This window comes from Aspergillus fijiensis (genome assembly GCF_003184825.1).
Source record: "Aspergillus fijiensis CBS 313.89 unplaced genomic scaffold BO72scaffold_74, whole genome shotgun sequence".
Lineage (NCBI taxonomy): Eukaryota > Fungi > Ascomycota > Eurotiomycetes > Eurotiales > Aspergillaceae > Aspergillus > Aspergillus fijiensis.
The window spans coordinates 1-21,394 of record NW_024469050.1 but is presented as its reverse complement, the minus strand read 5'-3'; the positions used below and the strand labels follow the sequence as shown (position 1 = coordinate 21,394).

At 48.0% G+C, this 21,394-nt stretch overlaps 8 protein-coding genes across 8 annotated transcripts; 5 read left to right on the top strand and 3 right to left on the bottom strand.

Moving 5' to 3' along the window:
* Positions 1 to 17: 17 nt before the first annotated feature.
* Positions 18 to 973, top strand: BO72DRAFT_389354 (uncharacterized protein; the record flags this gene model as incomplete). The annotated part of the gene is made up of 4 exons (XM_040941762.1): positions 18 to 238; positions 294 to 599; positions 693 to 770; positions 838 to 973. Coding segments are annotated over 4 exons (741 nt in total), but the record flags the coding sequence as incomplete, so codon positions are not given.
* Positions 974 to 2,140: 1,167 nt separating this feature from the next.
* Positions 2,141 to 5,735, top strand: BO72DRAFT_480912 (TPT-domain-containing protein; the record flags this gene model as incomplete). Its single annotated transcript, XM_040947659.1, has 9 exons — positions 2,141 to 2,242; positions 2,282 to 2,631; positions 2,696 to 3,005; positions 4,253 to 4,332; positions 4,401 to 4,468; positions 4,561 to 4,566; positions 4,635 to 5,063; positions 5,121 to 5,341; positions 5,423 to 5,735. 9 exons carry the CDS (start codon positions 2,141 to 2,143, stop codon positions 5,669 to 5,671), a joined length of 1,815 nt encoding a protein of 604 aa, XP_040796510.1. The 3' UTR covers positions 5,672 to 5,735.
* A 189-nt stretch (positions 5,736 to 5,924) lies between these two features.
* BO72DRAFT_480911 (MBL fold metallo-hydrolase) lies at positions 5,925 to 6,859 on the bottom strand (the record flags this gene model as incomplete). Its single annotated transcript, XM_040947658.1, has 1 exon — positions 5,925 to 6,859. Exon 1 carries the CDS (start codon positions 6,759 to 6,761, stop codon positions 5,925 to 5,927), a length of 837 nt encoding a protein of 278 aa, XP_040796509.1. The 5' UTR covers positions 6,762 to 6,859.
* A 310-nt stretch (positions 6,860 to 7,169) lies between these two features.
* BO72DRAFT_489691 (uncharacterized protein) lies at positions 7,170 to 7,709 on the top strand (the record flags this gene model as incomplete). Its single annotated transcript, XM_040948105.1, has 2 exons — positions 7,170 to 7,457; positions 7,516 to 7,709. Exons 1-2 carry the CDS (start codon positions 7,262 to 7,264, stop codon positions 7,707 to 7,709), a joined length of 390 nt encoding a protein of 129 aa, XP_040796508.1. The 5' UTR covers positions 7,170 to 7,261.
* A 621-nt stretch (positions 7,710 to 8,330) lies between these two features.
* BO72DRAFT_520696 (MFS general substrate transporter) lies at positions 8,331 to 10,012 on the top strand. Its single transcript, XM_040949725.1, has 2 exons — positions 8,331 to 8,449; positions 8,508 to 10,012. Exons 1-2 carry the CDS (start codon positions 8,425 to 8,427, stop codon positions 9,968 to 9,970), a joined length of 1,488 nt encoding a protein of 495 aa, XP_040796507.1. The 5' UTR covers positions 8,331 to 8,424; the 3' UTR covers positions 9,971 to 10,012.
* A 3,890-nt stretch (positions 10,013 to 13,902) lies between these two features.
* Positions 13,903 to 15,710, bottom strand: BO72DRAFT_414568 (uncharacterized protein). Its single transcript, XM_040942545.1, has 2 exons — positions 14,855 to 15,710; positions 13,903 to 14,799 (listed from the first exon to the last, which is right to left on the bottom strand). Exons 1-2 carry the CDS (start codon positions 15,470 to 15,472, stop codon positions 13,951 to 13,953), a joined length of 1,467 nt encoding a protein of 488 aa, XP_040796506.1. The 5' UTR covers positions 15,473 to 15,710; the 3' UTR covers positions 13,903 to 13,950.
* A 446-nt stretch (positions 15,711 to 16,156) lies between these two features.
* On the bottom strand, positions 16,157 to 17,188 carry BO72DRAFT_389304 (phytanoyl-CoA dioxygenase family protein; the record flags this gene model as incomplete). The annotated part of the gene is made up of 2 exons (XM_040941759.1): positions 16,157 to 16,330; positions 16,382 to 17,188. 2 exons carry the CDS (start codon positions 17,186 to 17,188, stop codon positions 16,157 to 16,159), a joined length of 981 nt encoding a protein of 326 aa, XP_040796505.1.
* A 590-nt stretch (positions 17,189 to 17,778) lies between these two features.
* BO72DRAFT_531799 (putative amino acid permease) lies at positions 17,779 to 19,876 on the top strand (the record flags this gene model as incomplete). Its single annotated transcript, XM_040950395.1, has 7 exons — positions 17,779 to 17,961; positions 18,020 to 18,068; positions 18,127 to 18,593; positions 18,646 to 18,719; positions 18,781 to 18,898; positions 18,956 to 19,586; positions 19,640 to 19,876. 7 exons carry the CDS (start codon positions 17,779 to 17,781, stop codon positions 19,669 to 19,671), a joined length of 1,554 nt encoding a protein of 517 aa, XP_040796504.1. The 3' UTR covers positions 19,672 to 19,876.
* Positions 19,877 to 21,394: the final 1,518 nt, after the last annotated feature.

The window sequence follows — 21,394 nt, the reverse complement described above, 5'->3', positions numbered from 1 at the left end:
TAGCTATCGATTCAGACGACATCACCTGGTTCGATGAGGATGATCTCCTTGGCACGGAAATGTCCTTCCCATCGGGTTCAGCATGGAGGTTGGAAAGCGAAATCTACGAACATATTTATTATGAGGAACAGTCTGAATGTGAGGCTTTGGGGATTCATTCCGAGGCCCGTGGGGTGTTCTCTTGCTCCAAGGTGTCGTGGAGTGGGCCACCCACTGCAGTCATCAAAATTCGTCAGCAGTCAGTATCCTCCAACCAGTTGGAAGAAAAGCACATGTTGACATTTGATGGCCAGGATTCCGTGGTGGAAAACCGCGACGAAGACGCCCGAAATTCGTGACAAGCAAGCTTCTTCGGAGATTCCTAGGGCCTTCAGTTCGGAGATCGAGGCCTTGTCCCATCTGATGAAGGCTGGCTGCTCCAGTACCCCTTTCTTGCTGTCCTGGAAGAAAGACCAACAGACAATTGATGAATGGGTCCCGGGAGGGTACAAGCTGAGTATTCTGATGGAGAAGCTACCGGGATCTAATCCGGGGGACTCGCTTTTTTCAGGTCAAATGCCTCGCGATGAGCGAGACGAGGCCTTCAAAGCAGCATGGCTGTAAGTTGTGGCTTTCGATCAAAGGCTCAAAGAACCAGTGCCGCTGCAATCACCACTGCCCAGGTTATACGGAAAGGCTGACAGGAATTTCAGAGAGACAGTCCGTTGTGGGGTTATCCATGGTGATGGATCGATAAATAACCTTCTCTGGGACAGGGAAAGTGAAAGATAGTCAGTTCACCCACTGGATACTCTTGTGTCTTTATTCACCACTCCACCTCTGAATCTAAGCGTCTAGCTACTTGGTTGATTGGGAGTATTGGCGCTTCTCCAAGGAAACAACTCGCTGGGAAGATCGCCTCTACGTTCGTTGGAATCTGGCACATGATGGACCGTCACACATCCTTTTCGATATGCCTGGCTGGCGGCTCTAAAGTCGACATGTAGTTGTTGTTGCGCGGTACACGACTGAAGTCAAGTCGCAAGCAGCAGAGGTTTTCGTCTCCGAAAGACCACTAACTGAGAAATAGGATTATATGCCTCAATTTGTCAGACCTTCCAATAAGATTCTTGTTTCACTGCATTAGTGCATTCCGACCTCCAATGTGCTCGTACTATCTCTCATGGTTGTAATACTCAATCTGGGCCAAGTGCTGTGCTTTAAAACTCATTTCTTGCCGTTCGTGGTATTGGTCCAAGCCGAAATTAGGGAGAATTGCAAGCTTTAAGAGAAATGAGTGGCAGTTTGACTTGTCTTTTGGTTCATGTTTCGTTTGGATAGAAAAGGGTTCAATGTCACCAGCGAAATGGCAAACTTCAATTTCTTTGTTAGTAACGTTTGATGGTTGGTACACATTCCACTAGACACTTCGCTTGGTAAAGCTGATGGAGAAGATGCTACGTGTTACTGTTGCATGTGTGAGTTCCTGGTAACTAAATTCTCAAAGGCCAAATTCTTGACTGCTACTCAAAGCACAGAAATCACAAATAAGCAGGACAAAGTACTGTTACTGTCAAGAAGGTGAGCGCAACATCTGAGACTAACTCGTCCGGCTCACCTTCCCAAAGCGGCAACAGCCGAAAGAGGCAACAAAGGGGTGAATCATGATCCATGATGAACAACCCGTGACTTACCGAGGTATGAACATGATGGAACACCACCATCATCAGAGCTTAATCATTTCTACCCACTCTGAGAGGTCCTGACTCCAAAGCATCATACTCTGACAGCTAAGCGCCCTAATTTTCATGAACAACAACAACACGCTACCAGGTGAACCGGGCGCTCCGTTCTATCGCCGAGGAATGTGTAGCGCTTCATGTAGCCGTTTCCGGCCTACGGGCCAATCCTACCGCGGAGCCCTGACCCAGACCAGAGAAGACGGGTGGCTGCAAAAGAACCATGGACATATTGCGACCAAACCGGAAGAGCAACGTGGATGGACGAAGACGATGGGCTGCGCGATCGGGATTCGCACCCAGTCTACAACAAAACCAACAAGGCCCCCTCCAACCCGTCGCAGCAGCGCAATGGCCTAAGTTAAGCACTTGAGCTTCACCAACTCCCCAAGCACCACGAGCAATCGACATATACAGCAGCCATGATCCGATCAGGGTCCGGCTGCCAATGGTTCACGCGGCGGCGTCTGCAACTCTCCCTCGCCTTCGCGGTTGTCCTAGCCTGCATCTACACCATTCTCCCAGTGTCCAGCCGGCAGGACAGCTATGCGAACACCGACAAGGAGCCCCCGCAACACCACAAACTCCCCTTCACCTCTCCCTCCTACGCCCGCTCCCTGTCCGCGAGGGAGCTCATCTCGCGGCCGCGCTCGTCGGACCTCGTCTCCATCCCCAAGCTCATCCACCAGACCTGGTTCCCGGCCGGGAGCAACATGAGCGAGAACGCCCAGCTCTGGGTCCAGACCATGCGGGCCCAGAACCCGGACTGGGAGTACGTCCTCTGGGATGATGAGACGAACCGGCTGCTCGTGGAGACGCATTTCCCGTGGTTCCTGCAGGACTACCTGCGTCTGCCCAAGGAGATCCTTCGGGCGGATGTCGTGAGGAATCTGTACATGTTCATGTTTGGAGGGTGAGACTTAACTTTTTATCGGGGTGTTCCTGAGCCAGATTACTGATGTTTGATATATGAATAGAATGTACGCCGACGTCGACACCGAAGCCCTCCGACCGGTGGACTCGCTCTTTGCCGGCCACGACACCCCCCTCCGGGCGGCGCACAGCAGCCTCCTCGGGTCGTGGACGGGGAAGGCCAAGGTGCCATCACCGCACGACGCGTCTACGCTCACGCAGCGGGCGTTCCTGGGCCACATGTCGCACCGGGCGGGACTGGACGGTCCTGCGGCCGTGCCTAACGGGTGGATGGCGTCGCCGCCCGGCCACCCGTTCTGGCTGCTGCCCGTGATTCACGTCATCGAGAACCCCAACGGTAGTGAGGATGGCTCGGTGGAGAGTCTGACCGGCCCCACGGCCTTGGCGTTTCTACTGCACCGCTACTTCGAGGACTTTGAGGGCGACGAGAAGACCGTCCGCAAGCATGTGTGCCAGAAGGTGCGGCGCTGGTCCCCCGGGTGGGAGATGTACTGTGGACCCGAGGGCCACGAGGACGATGTGCCCGAGTTGCAGACGAAGGGCAGCGGCGCGCCTGTCGTGGTGCAGGACAAGATGGTGATCCTGCCGCGGCAGCAGATTTACCCGTACAGCTGGGAGGACGACAAGAAACTCCCCGCGTGCTTGGCGGCGTTCGAGAACCCGCAGTTCGATCCCGAGGCGTGTAAGCGGGCGATCGACGTGGAGGCGTGGCCGAGTTACTTCATTACGTATTGTACGCATTCGTGGTGAGGGTGGAGCAAGGGGGGGCTGTGCGATTATTCTCATCATCTTTATGTCAATAGTCTTTATTCTGCGATATTTTATTTTCTAGTTCAGCACAGTGTCACATAGAATGAACGCCTTGGTTTTCTGCGGGATCCAAACCAACCACAAACTAGGACTGCGGGCTGCGGGAGATGCACGCAAACGGAAGGGGATTCCGAGTGAGTCCCAGACCCGTCCACGGTATCCGCGCGAACCGAGACATCCCTGAATGCAATGCGTCATATTCTGCTGGCAGTTCGTATGGGTAGTGGTCGCTCAGGGCCGCAAACAAGCTTTGGGCCCTGAAAATAGGGTGCAGAAACGCTGGTGCCTGGTTCTGGACCCCACAATGTCTGTCACCACTCACCACCCGCCAGTGAGTGACCGCTACTCCGTGTCAGTTTTTTTTTTTTTTCTTTTTTTTTTTTTTATCGTAAAGACTTATAAAAGCGGGGGACCCGTTTGCGGTCAATGTTGCAGTCGCATCGCCCGCCGAAAAACCTATGACTTCAAACCACGGCCGCAGCCCAACGGGGCTTGTACCCCCGCCCAGCACCAGCACCAGCACCAGCACCAGCAATCAACAAGCTGCCCGCGGCTCTTGGCGCGTAGACTCGGCGGAAGACAGAGACGGGCTGGTATATATCCCCTCGCAGCAGCCATGTAGTATGACGGGTCCCTCCGAGGAGAAGGGGAGTTTTGGGTCTGATTCCTTGCATCGGGGGTCACTGTCGCTATCGCTATCGCTATCGCCATTGCTCTCCGCATCTTCGCCGTCTCCTTCATCCACGTCACCCGCCTCTCCAAGCAGCATCGATTATCCCTCCGAGGTGAAGATGACATACTCGGAGGCATTAACCGCTGCCGCTGCAGACCCGGCCAAGAAGCCGATATGGCCGGTGGTATTGGGGGTGTTGTATGTAGATTTCATTTTCTCCGCAAGAGTATAGAATCAGCCAATTGACATTTTCCTCGCGGGTATAGAGCCTGGGTATTCTGGTCGAACCTGACCATCCTCTTCAATAAGTGGTTGATCGAGTCGACCGAGTTCCGTATGTTCTTCCTTCCTTCCTCAGCTTCCTCTCCCAACCTCCCGTATACTGCATCGCGCTACCGAAAATCACCACTAACATCCCCGGGGCAGATTACCGTGAGCACTTTTCCGAAACAACCCAACCCCCCAACCACAACCCGGAGAATACTAACAGAAAGAAAAAGCAATAATCCTCACAACCTGGCACCTCCTCTTCGCGACCCTCGCCACGCAACTCCTCGCGCGGACCACGACCCTCTTGAACAGCCGCCACACCCACCGCATGACGCCCCGCACCTACCTGCGCCAGATCGTCCCCATCGGGCTCCTGTACAGCGGCAGCCTGGTCACCAGCAACCTGACCTACCTGTATCTGAACGTGTCTTTCATTCAGATGCTCAAGGCCGGCGGCCCCATCATCACCCTCCTGACCAGCTGGGGGTGGCGCGTGGCGCGGCCCTCGCTCGAATCCTTCCTGAATATCTTGGTCATTGCGTTCAGTGTCGGGCTGGCTGTTGCCGGTGAGGTGCAGTTCGTCTGGACGGGGGTAGCTTTTCAGGTGGCGAGTTTGGTCTTCGATGCCAATCGGTTGGTCATGATTCAGATTCTGTTGAGTGAGAATGGGGATCCGGGGCATGGGGGAGAGGGGGAGGGGGAGGAGTTGGCGAAAGAGCAGGGCCACGGCCACGGCCACGGCCAGGGGAAGAAGATGGATCCCCTGGTCACGCTGTATTATTCGGCGCCGGTGTGTGCGCTGACCAACGCGTTGATCGCCCTGGGTAGTGGCGAGGTGGCCGGGTTTGAGTGGGGGATTGTGTGGAGGACCGGGTGGGGCGTCTTGCTGGCTAATGCTGGGGTGGGGTTTATGTTGAATGTGTCGATTTTCGTGCTGGTGGGTTTTTCCCCTATCTTTCCAGATTCTCATCGGGGAGAAGGGGGTAATAGGGGACTTGGCTCATGCTAACGTTTCTAGATCGGAAAAACGTCCGGGCTGACGATGACGCTGGTCAGCGTGCCCAAGAACATCCTCTTGATTGTCTGCTCGATCGTCATCTGGGGCTCGCCGGTGAGTGCGCTGCAGGTGGTCGGATATGGGATTGCGTTGCTGGGGCTGCTGTATTATTCGCTTGGGTGGAGGACGATTCAGCCGCTTTGCGACGCGGCCGTCACGAAGGTGAGGGGCTGGCGGCGTGGGGAGGTGTACAAGTATGAGCCTGTTTAGGCTGCGTCGTCATCTTCAAAGATGCATATGTATGATGAGATATAGATCATGAATACTAGGTGGTTAGACATTGCACATTGTCGTGGTAGCTCAAGTTGGGTATACGTAGTGAATGGTCTTCAACAAACGGAATGCTAGACTTCGTTGTCATTGTACTATACCAGTGGGAAGTGATACACAGTGTAGTAAGCAATAAGACGACAGCAAAGTTTGTTCATCTAGTATACAACCTGAAAATCCCAAGCTCTCCTGCTCACAAAATCTTGCTCTTGACTCCCGGTACAACCCAGGCCACCTTGTCGAGAATTCCCTCTTCTTCGAAGGTGCTCCGAAGGTCCTTTCCAAACTCAGTGAAGTGATGCCACGACTCGTAGTGGACGGGGACGATGCGCTCAATGCCGATCTCGCGGACCAAGCGCGCGGCATCACTTCCGCCCATTGTAATCTGCAGCGGCTCGGCATGGCCGGGATACATCACCCGGGCAGCGCCCAGATTCATGACGGCTAGCTTGATATGGTATTTGTGCTTCATCTGCTGCAGTTCCTCCAGGTAGATAGTATCCCCCGTCACCCAAAGGGCATTTGGCCGGCCGTCCGCGGCGTGGCCGAACGCTGCGGTATGGAGAATGAAACCAGTGCATTCGCCACCGGGGAGATGGACGCATGGGGTGCCGGTGATCTCGTATGTCACACCGCGGATGTTGTGGGTCTGAAGTTCCCAAGGCTTGATGCCGTGGACGCCGGGGCGAGGTGCGAGGTTCTTGGCGCCATCCATCGTGGTGACAACGTGGCGGCCGTCGAGAAGCTGCCGGCCCACGGGGTCAAGGTTGTCGCAGTGGTCCTCATGGCTGAGGAGCACGGCGTCGATCGGAGGCAGCTGATTCAAGCTCAAGGCTGGATCCTCATCGCTACAGGCCACTATAGGGCCTTTGGCACCGGGAAAAAGGTGGGTGATGTCGTGCCCAACGCCAGCAGGGCCGAAGACAGGATCGGTCAGGAGGGTGACACCGTCGATCTCGAGCAGTACGGTGGCTGTCGTGATATGGGTCAGAGAGATGGAGCTCTCGAAAGAACTAGTCTTGACAGTCATGGTAGGTTGTAGTGGTGAAGACGATTGTTATCTTGTGATCGGGAATGAACGATTCTCGGAAAGCAGACCAAGCGAGGATGATATAGCTTGAGCGAGAGAAGCTTTTGAACAAGAATGATTCAGGGAACAGGAACTTGTTGTATAGGAGTAATATACCCACATATCTAGGACCGTACTTATCTGCTGTGGGATCCGTCATCTAGCCGGCGCGGTGGGATGTTGGCGGTGGTGGGCAATCGACCCACTCGGGCAACCTTGAAGTTTTACCAGCCTTTGTCAGGCTTATAAATGCCGAAGATAAGGAATCCATCCGGTGGGATGGGTTGATGTTTTTGGTCAGCAATTGGCAAGCATACCTATTGCCTTTCACGATGCATTCCCATCATTCCCTGGAATAAAAGGCTAAGAGTTACGCTCGCAAATTGCTCCCATGTCCAACGTCCTGGCCCTTTCCGTCAATACAACCTCTCCTATCGCAATTTTTCTCATCTACCTCCACCATGACGTCCCTGTCATCTTCTCTCTACACAGCCGCCTCGTTTCTTTACATCGCTATCATCCCGAAACATGTCAAAGTTGGGCTCACTCTGATTCCGCACACGATGAAGGCGGTGCCATCTACGGAGCAATTCGCTCTGGCAAAAGCTATTATTCCCGCCACCTGGCACTTTGTCAACGGCTATTTGGTCACACTCGGTATGGATGTCGCCTCGCTCGTTCAACGTTACTAATTTCTGACTGTTATTCCCTACAGCGCTCTTGAACTACAAGTGGGCCAAATCTGGAGGTCCTACGACGACGATGGAGAAGTGGATCGTAGGCGTTAATGCCATTGCCGGGGTCTTAGTTGGTGTCCAGTACTTCAAGGCTCGCCTCAACGTTGCCCTGTCGGTGCTATGGTTAGCGCCTGGTCTCAGCATTGCCGCCGGACTTCTCCAATCCCGTTGAGAATGTCCTCTTGTTGCTCCCGAAACAATCAGTAGCGACGGCCAAGGATAGGATTGCAGGTAGATGGTAGATTTAGTCTGTCATGCGGAATCATTAGGATAGACAGCATCGTCCGTAGAAAGCCATGCGATTTTTGGATTATAGCAGCTTAATGTCCAATCAGTGTCAGTGTTAACTGAGTATTCTCGACGGCTCCTTAAATTCGAACTAGTATATGTTGGTCGGGGTAACCCATCTCGTGCATAGTAATAAGGTGGGCCCGGTCCGAATATCAGGACGTGATATCTCGTCGGAGTAGGGGGTGGGGGTGTGGACCCTCAGTAAGGCCCACCACTTCGTGACATCTTTTAAAAAGACCTTAAATCCCACCTAGAGGTCCCGTCCGGATCCCACAAAACCTCATATTGATTATGTAAATAACAGCGGGCCGGTGGGAGGGCGGCAAATCTCAAAGCTCGGTAATCAAAGCCTGTCCCCACCCCGAAGATTCGTAAACCCAGATGAGCAATTGCTCAACGCCTGGAAAGCCCTAGAAAAGGGAAAGCGAATTGTGGAAGTTGGGGCATTGTGATTCTATGGCATAGGTGGGATAGAGCTTACCGATCAGGGGTTGCCACGCTCCTGATCGGAGTAAGTATAAATAAGCCTCCCAATTACAGAAAGCAGTGGGGTGGATCAGGAGAAAATTCGTGTGCTCAATCGATACTAGACCAAGATGATGGTAGGCGGCACTTCCAACGGTAACTGTCTTCCTATATTCGCACGAAACAGAAACGCTAGCTAATCCCCGAGCATAAGGCTGGAGCAGCCCTAACGACCCCGATAATCCGTTCAACTGGACGCCGCTTCGCAAGTGGTTCGTGACAGGGTTAGGCCTCCTGGCTAGCTTCGAAACCCTTATCAATGGAACTATCATTACCGTCGCCCACGAGGCAATCGGTGATAGATTTGATGTCAGCGATAAGGCATTTCCGCACTCCTACTGGCCGGTGACCTCATGGGGCCTTGGTGGCGCTGCATTCTCTCTGATTGTTCTGCCTATTATGGAAGACTTTGGGATCCGTTGGGTGTTCCTCGCGATCTATCTCTGCTTCATTTGCTTTCTAATACCACAAGCGGTCGCGCAGAACTATGCTACTTTGATTATTGCCCGGTTCTTTAGCGGAGGCTGCGTGGCCATCTTAGCCAACACGGTTGCCGGTGTGATCGGCAATATTTGGTCTGGAGACCGCGCTCGCACGCTCCCCATCAGTCTCTACATCACTATCTACATGACCTCCAGCAGTATGGGCCCTGTGTTAGGTGCTGCCATCTTCCAACATCTGTCTTGGCGTTGGATCAGCTACATCGAGCTGATCTGGACGGGGCTTTTGTTTCCGGTCTTTCTCCTGGCTTTCCCCGAAACTCGACCATCGGCCATTCAGGAAAAGCGAGCGCGAAAGCTTGGTCACGGCACTGGCGACACGGCGGCCAAGCAGACTGTTGCATCCCCCACCCAGAACACCAAGATCCTCACGCGATTGGGCGAGAGCATCAAACGACCAGTTACGATGCTTTTCACCGAGTCCGTCGTCTTTGTCGCCACCCTTTGGTCCGCATTCGGTCTAGGAACCATCTACATCTTCACCCAGTCGGCGGAACAAGTGTTCAACGGGCTCTACGGCTGGAACGCAACGCAAGCCGGCTACGTGCAGGTGGCGATTGTGGTCGGGGAACTGTGCGGCTTCGTCCTCTGCCTGATCTGCAACCGGTGGTATTTCGCTTCGGCCTCACGCAACCACGAGGTCCCCGGCAGGCCCATCCCCGAGGCACGGCTTTACGCAGCGCTCGTGGGAGGTCTGCTCGGCAACACGGGGGGCATGCTCATCTACGCTTGGACCGCCTATCCGTCGATTCCCTTCATTGCCCCCACTATCGGACTCGCAATGGTGGGAATGGGCAGCAATGCCATCGTCATTAGCATTGTAACCTACCTACTGGACGCCTATGCGCATTTGGCCGGCAGTGCGATTGCCGCCGTGGGACTGGGCGAGAATTTGTTCCTGGCCTTCCTTCCCTTAGCCACTCAGAGCATGTATAACACTCTAGGCTACCACTGGGCGAGTTTCCTCCTAGGCATGATCTCCTTTGTGTTGGCTCTCGTCCCCCTGATCATGTTCCGGTGGGGGCCTGAGATCCGGGGCCGAAGTCCACTTCTGCAGGCGGCCCGCGACATGACTGCGGCGGAGACGTCCAGGGAAGGAGGGGGGAGTGGGCAATGACGGCGGAATCCCACGCATAGATCCCCCTTCAGCAGATTGAGACCATCGAGGCTCCTATTGACAGGCTGATGTACGCTCGATCTATCATAGAATCTGACAATCTAGAAATTTGACTTTTCAATCTAGGTTATAGGCAGGGTTGAGAATAGTAACGCTCACTGACTGTAACATGGGAAATAAGTGATGCAGTTCTGAACAGCTATGATACAAAATAGATAGAAAAGAGAAAGATTTCTCCTGTAGTTTCAGGTGAAGATTTTTGTCCGCAAATCTCGAAGCCCTCCACTCCGAAGCGTCATTTCGAGTAATGATGGTCCGTCCAAGGTTGCTGCGTAATGTTTGATCATCATGATACACGCGACGAAGGTGGAAAGGTGATGGATTCTGCTACGTGAGACTATCTGCTGCACTAGCGAAGAACAACTGTATAAAGTGGCGCTGGGCATATTAATCTGATTGACTCTCAAATACAGTACTCGAAAACTTCATCGTGACTGGAGAGTCCTAACATTTCCCGCAGCTTGGAGGGTTTATCATGAATTGCATCTGTAGAGGAACTAGCACCCTGGACACCATTACAGCCTGGAAAGTTCCTCTCTGTCTACTCTTCATTGTTCCTACCGTTTTTGCGTCGCTCATCTGGTTTACCTCAGAAGTACGTCAACCTCGCTATGCCATTTTCTCCACTATTACTTGATAGTAGCGCTCATGAGGAACGTTTGTAGTCACCTCGAAGGCTTTTGACTAAGGGCCGTGTTGATGAGGCCTAGAAGTCTCTCCGCAAGCTTCGTCTGGAGCCTCCAGGGTAGAGAAAATCACACAAGAGTTCGCCACCTTCCAGCAAGCCTTGCCATCGAGCCAAAGCAAGGCCGGTACCGAGAGATCTTACACGGGATCAAACTCAAGCGTGCTGCTATCATTTTGGCGCTGAACTACTTTCAATAAGCTGCGGGTCAAGCAACCGTGTCCTTGTACGGAGCTGTGTTTATCAGCAGCATCGGCTCGGTCAATCCCTTCAGCATGATGGTCATCAACGCTGCCAGCAACATCGTTATTTGCAGCATCTCCCTGGTTCTGAACAAAAATAGTAAAAGACGGTACTTTAATCTCTGGTAACTCGGTGGAGTGTGGCTCATTTTGTCCCATTTGTACCCATCCATTGCTTATGGACAGTCGTTGACTGACTATTCATCCTCAGAGTCCTTCTGCTGACCGGGGCTCTTTGGCGACCTGCGCTTGTTTGCACGATGGAGACCTGGGCAGAATCCAGAACCAGATGACCGCGAACAAGAAGGCTGATGTCGCGATGCTCCCCCTATTTACCGCCGATCATTGTCTTGGCCGGGGCTCCGTCAAATAGGTGGTGACGACCTCAGCTCTTCGCCTCCGCGATGCATCCCAAATAACCACGTCCGTCATGAACGTCATCACAGCGTAAGTATCCAGGCTTGTGCATGATCTAGTTCACGTCTCTTGCTATCAGCCCAGGTGAGTCGGGACTGCGCAACCTCCAGTGGTCTGACTATATTTGGAACAAGTTCGTTGTCAATCTCACGATGCCCTACATAGCGCATGAGCCCCCCGATAGAGATGGCCAGTTCATCTTCGGCGACATTTCCCTCCTCTCTTTCGTCTTTGCCTACGTCTTCGTTCCTGGAGGTAAAGGTAACACTTTGGAGCGGCTGGAAATTTTATCAAACGAAGGCGTGCCCATTCGAAGTTTCGGGAATTGTACATGCGAAGAAGCTGTAGAGGTCCAAGACGTCGTCGATTGACCTTTGGTGAAGAAGGACTCAGGCATCGCATGATCTCGACAACGAATAAATCCAGTAATTTGAAGTATACTAGCGCTTTGGAGCACGACCATAATTGTTGAAGTAATCAAGTGTTTCTGTGTCCTTGCTTTGAGCTTCTGTTTTCTTATTCACCCATTTCTTTTAGCCGGACAAGCTGTCTCTAATTTCGATGATAAACTCTATATGGCTCCGCTCCGGTGAATGTTTGATGGGTTTTGTCTCTCTCTCAAGCTAAGACCTCTCTCTCTGACATGTATTTTGTTTGAGTCTTCCTCATTGCCCATAGCTTTGGTGGTGATAATGATCATGATAAATAATCAACGTTTTTATCAGTGTAAGGGAAAGGTAGGTCAGTCAGGTACAGAATAACAGCAGTCCACTTTTTCAAATCTAATCCTTGCTATCCCTTTGAGATGGCAAGGTTCTAATGATTAAGTACTAGAGGAACTCAAGTCACTGACGTCATGACCACTGCGTCAAGGATACATGGGTGAGCCATTGGCAAGCCGACACAGTCACGGAGATTTTCCACGCCATTTTTGATAGAATAATAGATCTTATGTGAATTTTAAAATTTTATGTAATTACCAGTAGCAACTATGTATATACTTTTCTTATTACAAATACTTAGCAGAGTCTATTAGAGTCATAAAAATTCCATTTCTATTTTATTGGAATACACAATAATTTCTAGATTGTTTTGCAGTCTGCAAAGAAAGTCCTTAGATTTTTTTTTTTAGATCACTGTAATATATCAGCAGATATAATTATATATTAAATTGCTGGGTCTAGATTCCCTTACAAGATTTAGCATTTGATTGGACAATCGCTGTATACTCTGTCACATTGAGATTTCACCTCTTACGATTTGCTCCGAGACACAGACACATATGGTGAGGGCGAGTTGCTGGCTCCGCGTCAAGCCACAGCTATCACAGACCACGTCCATTGAGAATGGCAGTGGTAGTGGTAGCGATGCAAATCCAGGAACTACCAGGTTTTTTAGTAGACTTTAGAACAGTGAAATTGGCCTGAAAAATCTACTAGACTACTTCTCTTTTGTATTTGATCTTTTCTCCTCAAATAAGTGACATATATTCCGAGAATTTATCAGGAACTTCAAAGGTTATTAGGTTTCTCTCCCTAACTCATGCACTCTTTCTCTCGGTGACCAAGTAATTGGCGTTGTACAACTGAGATGATATCATCAGTGGCTTATTATAACTTCAAAACTCGGTATCCGCTTAATTTACACAAATAACAACACCACCAATTCTATATTGACACCTAAGTTTCTTGCGGCGCTCCCCGCTTATAATTGACTACCAGAGTTTAAGTAGTGGGTGAACCAGGAATAAAGTAGCTACTTTGGTAGCCCTTTTCTTACGGATCCGACCAGGAACAGTGTATCTATCAGAATATTTCAGGGTTTGTCTACAAGCCTGAATCAAACAAGACAAATCAACTAGGCCAAAATAAATCATCGAAGTAGGAGTCCGGATTTGTTAGGCTCAGAGATACCGGCAGATATCCTTGTATAAGACCTGAATAATCTGGTCAATGATCAGACTTGGTAACTCTAGAATAATATCGACACCAAGACTTGTGCACATGACAGCACATCCAATTCCTCAGCATGGATAAGTCAATTGTCATACGAATTATAAAGAGGGTCATGAGGTATAAGATTCTATTTTGCTTATTATAGTATTCGGATTGAAATTGAACAGTTCTTGTAGTCTTGAAGGCTATGCATGTGGTTGCTTTTTGAAAAAAGCATTTGAGCTTGGATACTCTGATATTAGTTTGAATGCCCGAGCGAGGCAGTTGGGCTACGATGAAGAATAAATAGTAGATGGTGGCATGCTCCTGCTGATGCTGGACATCGCAATCTTGCTATTTCTAAACGGTGGCGGGTTCAACCGTCGTATCCTATCGAGTTGCCCCTTGTAATAAACATCAGCATTTATTTCCAAGTGCCTTTTCCGGGACGAATATTAAGGAAAGGACTGCTAAACAGTCAAGATGTGATACACGACTACTCAGGAGATGCCTTTCACCAGACGCTTCCTTGTGATTCACAAATAAGCAGATTCCTGCAAAGCTTATGGCAGGGTGTTTTCATTCGTCTTTATTGATTATTTCATAGAAGTGGATATCAATGCATATGTATACTACCTACAATTATAGGAGTGAGATATTGAAATTCATGACTTTCATGAGAGAGAACAGATCAAGGTCATCGCTGACTTGCAATTCTGCCAGTCCTGAAGATTTACCTTGCCGATCCCAGCATGACTGTAAAAAGACCATCGAGGACCGGATATTTCCAAACCCAAACATTTGGTTCATATGAGCGAGACGTGTGTAGATCAACGCCTGATGGGACTGATTCCTGGCCAAGACACCAAAGAATATTATTGGCCAGATGGAGGTTGTAGAAACAGGTGCTTCGAGGGGAAGTAAGTTTAACAGGTCCAGAAAATTGTTTATTCGGGTGGCATCCACAATATCACGATGTCGAACGTCGACGGATGGTGATGTTCTCTCGACAAGGCAGAGGAACGCTTCCCGGTACATAAAGCCGCTTAGGGCAAATTCTGGTAAGGTTCCTTCTGGCGGCTGCCACGAAGACAGATATGTGTGTAGTTGAAAATTTTGCTGGCGGTAAGATTCGTCTGCTTCGTGATTTGGTGTAGTATATAGGTAATAATGCCCCCGAGTTGCCAGGGCTTCGATGTGCGGAACCATGTTAAATAGCTCGTACGAGCAGCCAAGAAGATTACCCGGCCCATGCTGACTAACGAATATCGTGTTTGCCGATTCAGAAAAGGTTGAGATAAATAAGGTTGATGAGGACAGAGTTCCAGTCAAAGCTGTAATATTCTTAACATAGACATAGAATTCCTTTATGAATTCCAATAACTTCGGATTATCTTGGTCTTGCTCCGGTGAGGTTATAAGTGTGTTGAATAGAACGTTCGCTGCCTTTAAATGATGAACAACATCACCACTTTGATCGACTCTGACTGTCTTCGATTTGAGTCAGTGGTAAAGTGGTAAGCATTGGACGCTGTGTACAACTTACCTCAAGAAAGCAGAGAATTAGCGTGGTAACTAACAGTTGAAGATTATCACTTCGAAATTGAGAACTTGCAAACACCGTTAAGCCATGTTTCAATGAACGGAGAGCGAGTCCTAGATGAGTAAAGGTCATAACATCAACATCAACGCTTGAAGCACGACAGCGGTAGTGCATTCCGCTCAGGGCAAGCAGACTCTGTAATACTGTGTTCGGATAAGAAATTGCAAAACAAGGAAGTAGCTGGATAAAAGAGTTTAGTGGCCCTCGATGAGCAGATATCGCATTCCCTGTCTCCTGCAAGTAATGCTTGAAGAGTAGAGAGGATATTGGTCCCTTGAGAACACAGCTCGCAACGCCAAGACCGGTAGGTGTCTTCTGAATCGACGGGTTCCGGAATGTACAAGCTGAAGCTTCAGTTTCAGCGGGCGATTGCTCGTCCGTGGTCCCTGGCAACGCCCATCTGCAGAGCAGAGCATTTCGCTCACAGCCCTTGCATCTCGGTCTCCTTAGATCACAACGTTTTCGCCGTCGCCGACAGGCGAAGCAGCCATCGTGAGTGCGTCTCCGTTTGTCTAACATGTCTCCGTGACGGGTTTCTGTGTGTCCTGTGAGATCACGCATGGGACCTGGGATGAAAGAGCCAGATCCCAGTGAGAAAGCTGTGGCAAAGGGCGATTGGTTTTTGAGATAGCTGGAGAGTTTCCGCCGGGTATTTATTAAACTAGCCTTGTATGGCAAATGAGCAGGGACAGGCGCTTATCTGGTATTACTGGCACATAAGAAGCAATCGTATCAGAATTTCAACAAGGGTATCATCGTCGGCGTCGTCGATATATCAGGCTGGCTACAAAATCAGCAGGGTCGGTAGTAGTGAGTTCAACCGGGAATACATTACTAATTATTTTTATCTGCGCGGCTTATCTTCGCTTGCAGGCATTGGCCAGATGACAACTTGATAAACGCGCTTATGAGTGGGTCGACTCCTTTTCCGCCATTGGCTACCGGGCATGACTGATATCGAGGACTTCAAATAGTAACGACAAATACAGTAGTCCCTTGTTGTCATTCCTGCCGAGAGACCTCAGAAGTTTTGTCTAGAAGGGACATAATTACCATCAGGAAAATGTGGGGATGGGGTCAGCAGGAAGGGTCGCTTGGTGTTCTGGACCAGTAAGGGGAATTTATTATCATGCTATGAAGAGTCTGACTGGGCGATGATTTCATTCATGGGAAATTGCACCTCAAACTTGAATAATCTCAGGCATGAAAATAAGGTCATGTGCGTACGTAAAGACCTATGATCCATTAAAAGAGGTCTCCTTCTATATCTTCTCCAGGATCCAGAAGTAACACGCGGGGATCTTTGAGATCAACCCATCCTCCAAAGGGGCTCGATAAACTATATCCGATCATCTTCTGCATATCCACTGAATATCTCTTTACACTTTCAAGCGAATTGGCGAGGTATTGGTTCTCCTCCTGTGAGCTATGTCAGCACCGCCCAATCTTCTGGGGTTTTAAATGAGGTACCTGTCGTAGGAAGCCTTTGGTCATGAAGCAGGAGTAGACAAGTCGCTCCTGATCAACGGTAGTGTTTGCACTGCCTCCGTGGAAGCAGCTGGCGAGCATAAGAAACCCATCGCCCGGTTTGAGTTCAGCATAGTAGGCAAGATCTTCGTTTGGCGGGGTAGTTTTCGCCCACAAATGGCTTCGGGGAATGAATCTTGTAGCTCCATTGGCTCTGGTCGTCTCTTTGCCCGCCACAAAGAACCCAATATTAGTATCCCGACCGATCTTGTAGTCTGTGTGCGATGCAAGCTCAGTCAACTCATTGTGAAACATCATATCGTCACGGTGGAGTTCTTGGCGTCTTGCCCCAGGACCAATACTAAAGACAATAGTATTATTCAGCTGTGGGTGCGAAACACTTGTCTCAAGCTTCTGACCCAGCCAGCTTTCGTGGGTGGATGTTAGAAGAGTATCGCACACATCCCGATACAGACGGTTTCCAGGGATTAGCTCAGTGAAAAGCTTCGATTTTTCGACCAAGCCCATAACGCGACGAGTCTCGGGGGGAAAGAATTCGCCTACCCAGGGGCGGTCTTTTTCGATCCAAGGTCGAACATCTTTCTCAATGAGAGCCAGCTGTTCAAAGTTCAGAATTCCACGCACCACACACCCTCCGTTCTTGATCAGTGACGCGACAACCTCGGCGGCGGTGACAGTACTGGCGTGGAAGGCATCAATAACAGCAGCCTTGCTGTCCGCAGCAAGATGCTCTGGAAAGCCCTTGGCTGGGCGATTGGGAGGAAGCACAAGGATTTGGGCTGGAGACATGGCAGCTGTATAGAATGAAGTTTTAAAGAGGCTTAGGAAAACTCTCGCAGATGAGTAGCGCTGAAAGCATGCATCCTGTTGCTTAATATATAAGTACGGAAGACAAACTCAGAGCTATTCATGATGTCTCGTTTTGAGGTCGAGAGAGCAAGGGAGATAAACGCGCTAATTTTAGCTTTGACCGATGTACAAACTATCTCCTCATGTCAGCATGAGATTTGCGGAAGTGGAGACGTTAGAGATAAACGCGCTAAACTTTTGCTTCATTTGATAGCATTATTACACCCTCTTCAGATATTGAGTTTGCCATGAGACATAAATCCGGACAAGTTTATCTTCGACCAAAGATAGTATGTCATTTTCGTGTCCTCTTTTACAATTACAATTAGAATGATAAAAACCGTAATTCCGGATAATAGGACTTAGCCAGGAGATAGGATGTAGATCTAGCTTACAACACGATAGGAAGTTGAGATAAGAAGCTGAGCTTGCTTGGCCAATGGAAAGAGCTCAAACTAGAGCAGTAAAATGATACAAGAAACCCTCATGCATCATCCAGACCAAATATTTCAGCTCTGACAATAAGCACAATGAACACGAAAGTCACCCAGAAAATAGCACATGCAGCGCTCGCTGAAGGAGACAACGTGGTTGATCCTGGAGAGTTACTGGATATCCCCAATGTGCACTTCTTTGGGGTTGAATACGAACCTGAGCTACCGCGCAATCGATCTCTTTGGACCTTACTGTTTCAGTCGTTGGCCATATCCGCTGTAAATATCCAGGCCTTGGAACCTCAGCGGCCCGTATTTTCTAACAAAGGACAATCAGATTCCGGTTGGATTCGGCTCGCCATTGATCAGTGCTATTTATGGTGGAGGTAATTCGTGCAGATATTCATATCTTGGAAAATGAGCTGACCTTGAATGATCCTGCAGGTCAGCTTTCGATGTTTCTGGGATGGGTCGTGGTGGCCATTTGTCAGCAATGCGTTGCTATTTCGCTTGCTGAGCTTATTTCGCGATTCCCAGTTTCTGGAGGTCCCTACTTCTGGTCTTTCCAGCTGGCGAGCCTCAAGAGAAGAAAGGCAGTGGCATTTTCCACTGGATGGATATGGCTCACTGGTAACTGGACCATCACTCTGGCAGTCAACTTCGGATTTGCACAATTAGTCTCCGCGGCCGGCAGTCTTTACAGATCGAACTTTCTTAGTGAGCCCTGGCAGCTACTCTTAGTCTTCTACGGCATCTGTCTCACAACCTTTCTCGTGTGCTCATTCGGAAACCGCTACTTGCCAATAATCGATACTATCTGTGCGGTCTTTACTGTCATTGCTATCTTGGTCACACTTATATGCTTGTCAATAAAAGCTAAAGCTGGGAGACATTCAGTCGCCGACACCTTGGTAAGATGCTGCGATTTGTTGGCGGAATTCAATATGCTTACCGCGATGAAAGGGGTACTATGACAGCACTTTGAGCGGCTGGGGAGACTTTTCCTTCTGGATCGGGACTCTTCCGTCAGCTTACGCGTAAGGCACATGCGCAGATGCTGTAAAACTTCGAAGAAGACCCTCGCTAACTAACGAATAGGCTTTGTACAACAGGAATGATTTCCTCTATGGCTGAGGAGTGTGATGATCCCCAAGTCAAATTGCCCAGAGCTTTGTGTCTGTCAATACCTGTCGGGGGCCTTGCTGGTCTCTTCTACGTGGGCAGCTTCTCAATCATATGCATGGCATGAACAGCTGCTGATGCATTGCCACAGATACTCCCAATCTGTGCGACCTTGCCACCTTTGAACGATATAATTGCCGGTGGCGATGGTCAAGTTCTCCCATATATCTTCGGTGTTGTTATGGGTTCTGCAGGAGGTGGACTGGCCCTGACAACATTTCTACTCTGCATCTGTTGCTTCTGCAGTGTCAGTATCACTGTCGCTGCGAGTCGATGTACTTGGGCTTTTGCACGGGACCAAGGAATCCCACTTTCAAGATTATGGGCAAAGGTCGACAAAAGGCTTGATGCACCAGTCTTCGCCATCGCGCTCACCACCTTCGTCGAGATGCTCTTGGGACTCATTAATTTGGGTAACTCCTCGGCCTTTTTGTCATTCGTATCTGTCGGAGTTATTTCCCTGGCAGTGTCTTATGCGATTCCGATTGCATTGTCTCTTTACTACAAACGATCCGAGGTCAACGCCGCTGCTTGGACATGTCGAAAGCAATGTGGAACATTGATCAATATTATTGCTCTCGCTTGGATCGCTTTCCAGGTGGTACTTTTCAGTATGCCGACAGTGTTGCCTACGTCCGCTGGAAGCATGAACTACGCAATTGTGGTGTTCACTGGTCTCACGGCTGCAAGTACATTTTACTATAGCTTCTATGCCAGGAAACGTAAGGTTTGCCACCCGTCATCGCGACTCTTACATGCCAACTTATCTCTACAGACTATACCGGCCCTCAAGTATTGCCTGCCTGAACTTCAGGCGAGCAAAGACTTGGCGTGCAACTCGCCACTTGTTGACGTACCATGCTCTTATTCACAGGGAGAAAGGGGTCGGTTACAAATCTTCAACGGGTCGAGTCCTGAACCGACATGCTTCATGGCGGGCCTCCGGTCAATAAGCTGCCTCGACAAGTTGCGATAGTATAAATATCCTCAAAAGTCATAATGAGGTCAACGCGGGTTGGGTGAATTATGGCGAGAGAGTGGCTGCTTTTCGACAGAAAGGTAGATTCCCTGCATAACAATGGAATAAATGAGTCAGTACAGAAGTTCTTCGTTGCGTGAGGATGTACATCTTACAGTTGGGTAGGCGGCGGTTCGGTGCTCCTCTATACCCAATCTTGCTCACACGTGCTTTTGCCGCGTTACCTACAACATAAATCTGTTCGGGAGGGGAATGGGGCACGTGATGCAGACTATATGTCGATTATAGACGCAATACTGATGGAATTTGTCAAGGAGTGGGCTGACGTCTGATTCTCGGTCTGGCTGGGTGGTAGGAATAACAGCTCTAGCTGGCTAACTCTCTATTAGGCCTCGCCAAAGCCCGCGGTTCACAGGTCGGGTCCAAACCCAACCCGGTTCTTAGCGGGTTTTGGATCGATAGACTTAACCCGCGGGTTCGATATAAATTTAAATATCTAATTTATAGATTTTTAGAAAATATTTATAAATTATTAAACTAGATAAATACTATATAATCAGTAGATTATATAAGTTATTTAATTTCGGTTATATTTTTAAAATAATATATTTATATTTAAAATAATCTAGTACAGAAGATATCCAGTTATATATAAATTTATAATAATAAAAACTAAAGAATTAAACTTATCTATATATAATATATATTTAATATAGAAGAAATTAATAATTATAATAATATTAATATTTTCTTATTTTTTTAAATACTTATAGCTGAGTTTCTGATTAAAAATTATTTTTATTATTTTTATTATTATTCTTTTTTTAAGTTACTAGAAACATCTAGTTTTTATTTATATTTGAAATAATATTCTTTTTCTTATCTATTATGTACTTTAATAAAACTAATATTTAAATTATTTTAAAATAGCTTTTTTTATTTACTTTTTCATTTATTATTATTACTATTTTTATTATTATTAATCGGCTTGATATTTCTCTTAAAAAAGTTATACTTTTTTTATTAAACTTTAATTTCTTTTTTAAAAAGAAATTCTTTTTTAAATAATAGTCTTTTTCTTTATCTTAAAGTATATTATATATTTATATAATATAGGTTTTTATATTATAATTATATTGAGTAAATTTTAATAGTAATAATAGTAATTTTAAACTAAATTGAAAAATTATTTAATACTACTATTAGTAGTATCATGGCCGATTAAATCTAGAGTGGCTTAACCTAACTGTGATATCTTAATCTTAATCTGATTATAATCATATAGCCAGATTAAAATATAAAATCTTTTAAATTATATAGTTAAGATTAGATTAAAATATAACTATTATTTTAACTATTTATATCTGCCGGTTAGAAAAATTAAATATAATAAATAGATTATTAATTATAGATTAGTTAATAATATATATATTATTCTTATATATATTATATATAAGATATAATAAATTTTTAATTATAATATAATAATATTTTTTAGATTTAGCTAATTTATTTTATTTATTTTATTTATTTTATTTATTTTATTTATTT

Bases quoted from the DNA above. Each gene is read 5' to 3' on its own strand.
- BO72DRAFT_414568 (XM_040942545.1), bottom strand. From the start codon at position 15,472: ATGCGTGATCTCACAGGACACACAGAAACCCGTCACGGAGACATGTTA. The intron at 14,800-14,854 runs GTAAGTTGTACA...CTCAAATCGAAG, and splicing joins TAATTCTCTGCTTTCTTGAG to ACAGTCAGAGTCGATCAAAG.
- BO72DRAFT_520696 (XM_040949725.1), top strand. From the start codon at position 8,425: ATGATGGTAGGCGGCACTTCCAACG. The intron at 8,450-8,507 runs GTAACTGTCTTC...CCCGAGCATAAG, and splicing joins GGTAGGCGGCACTTCCAACG to GCTGGAGCAGCCCTAACGAC.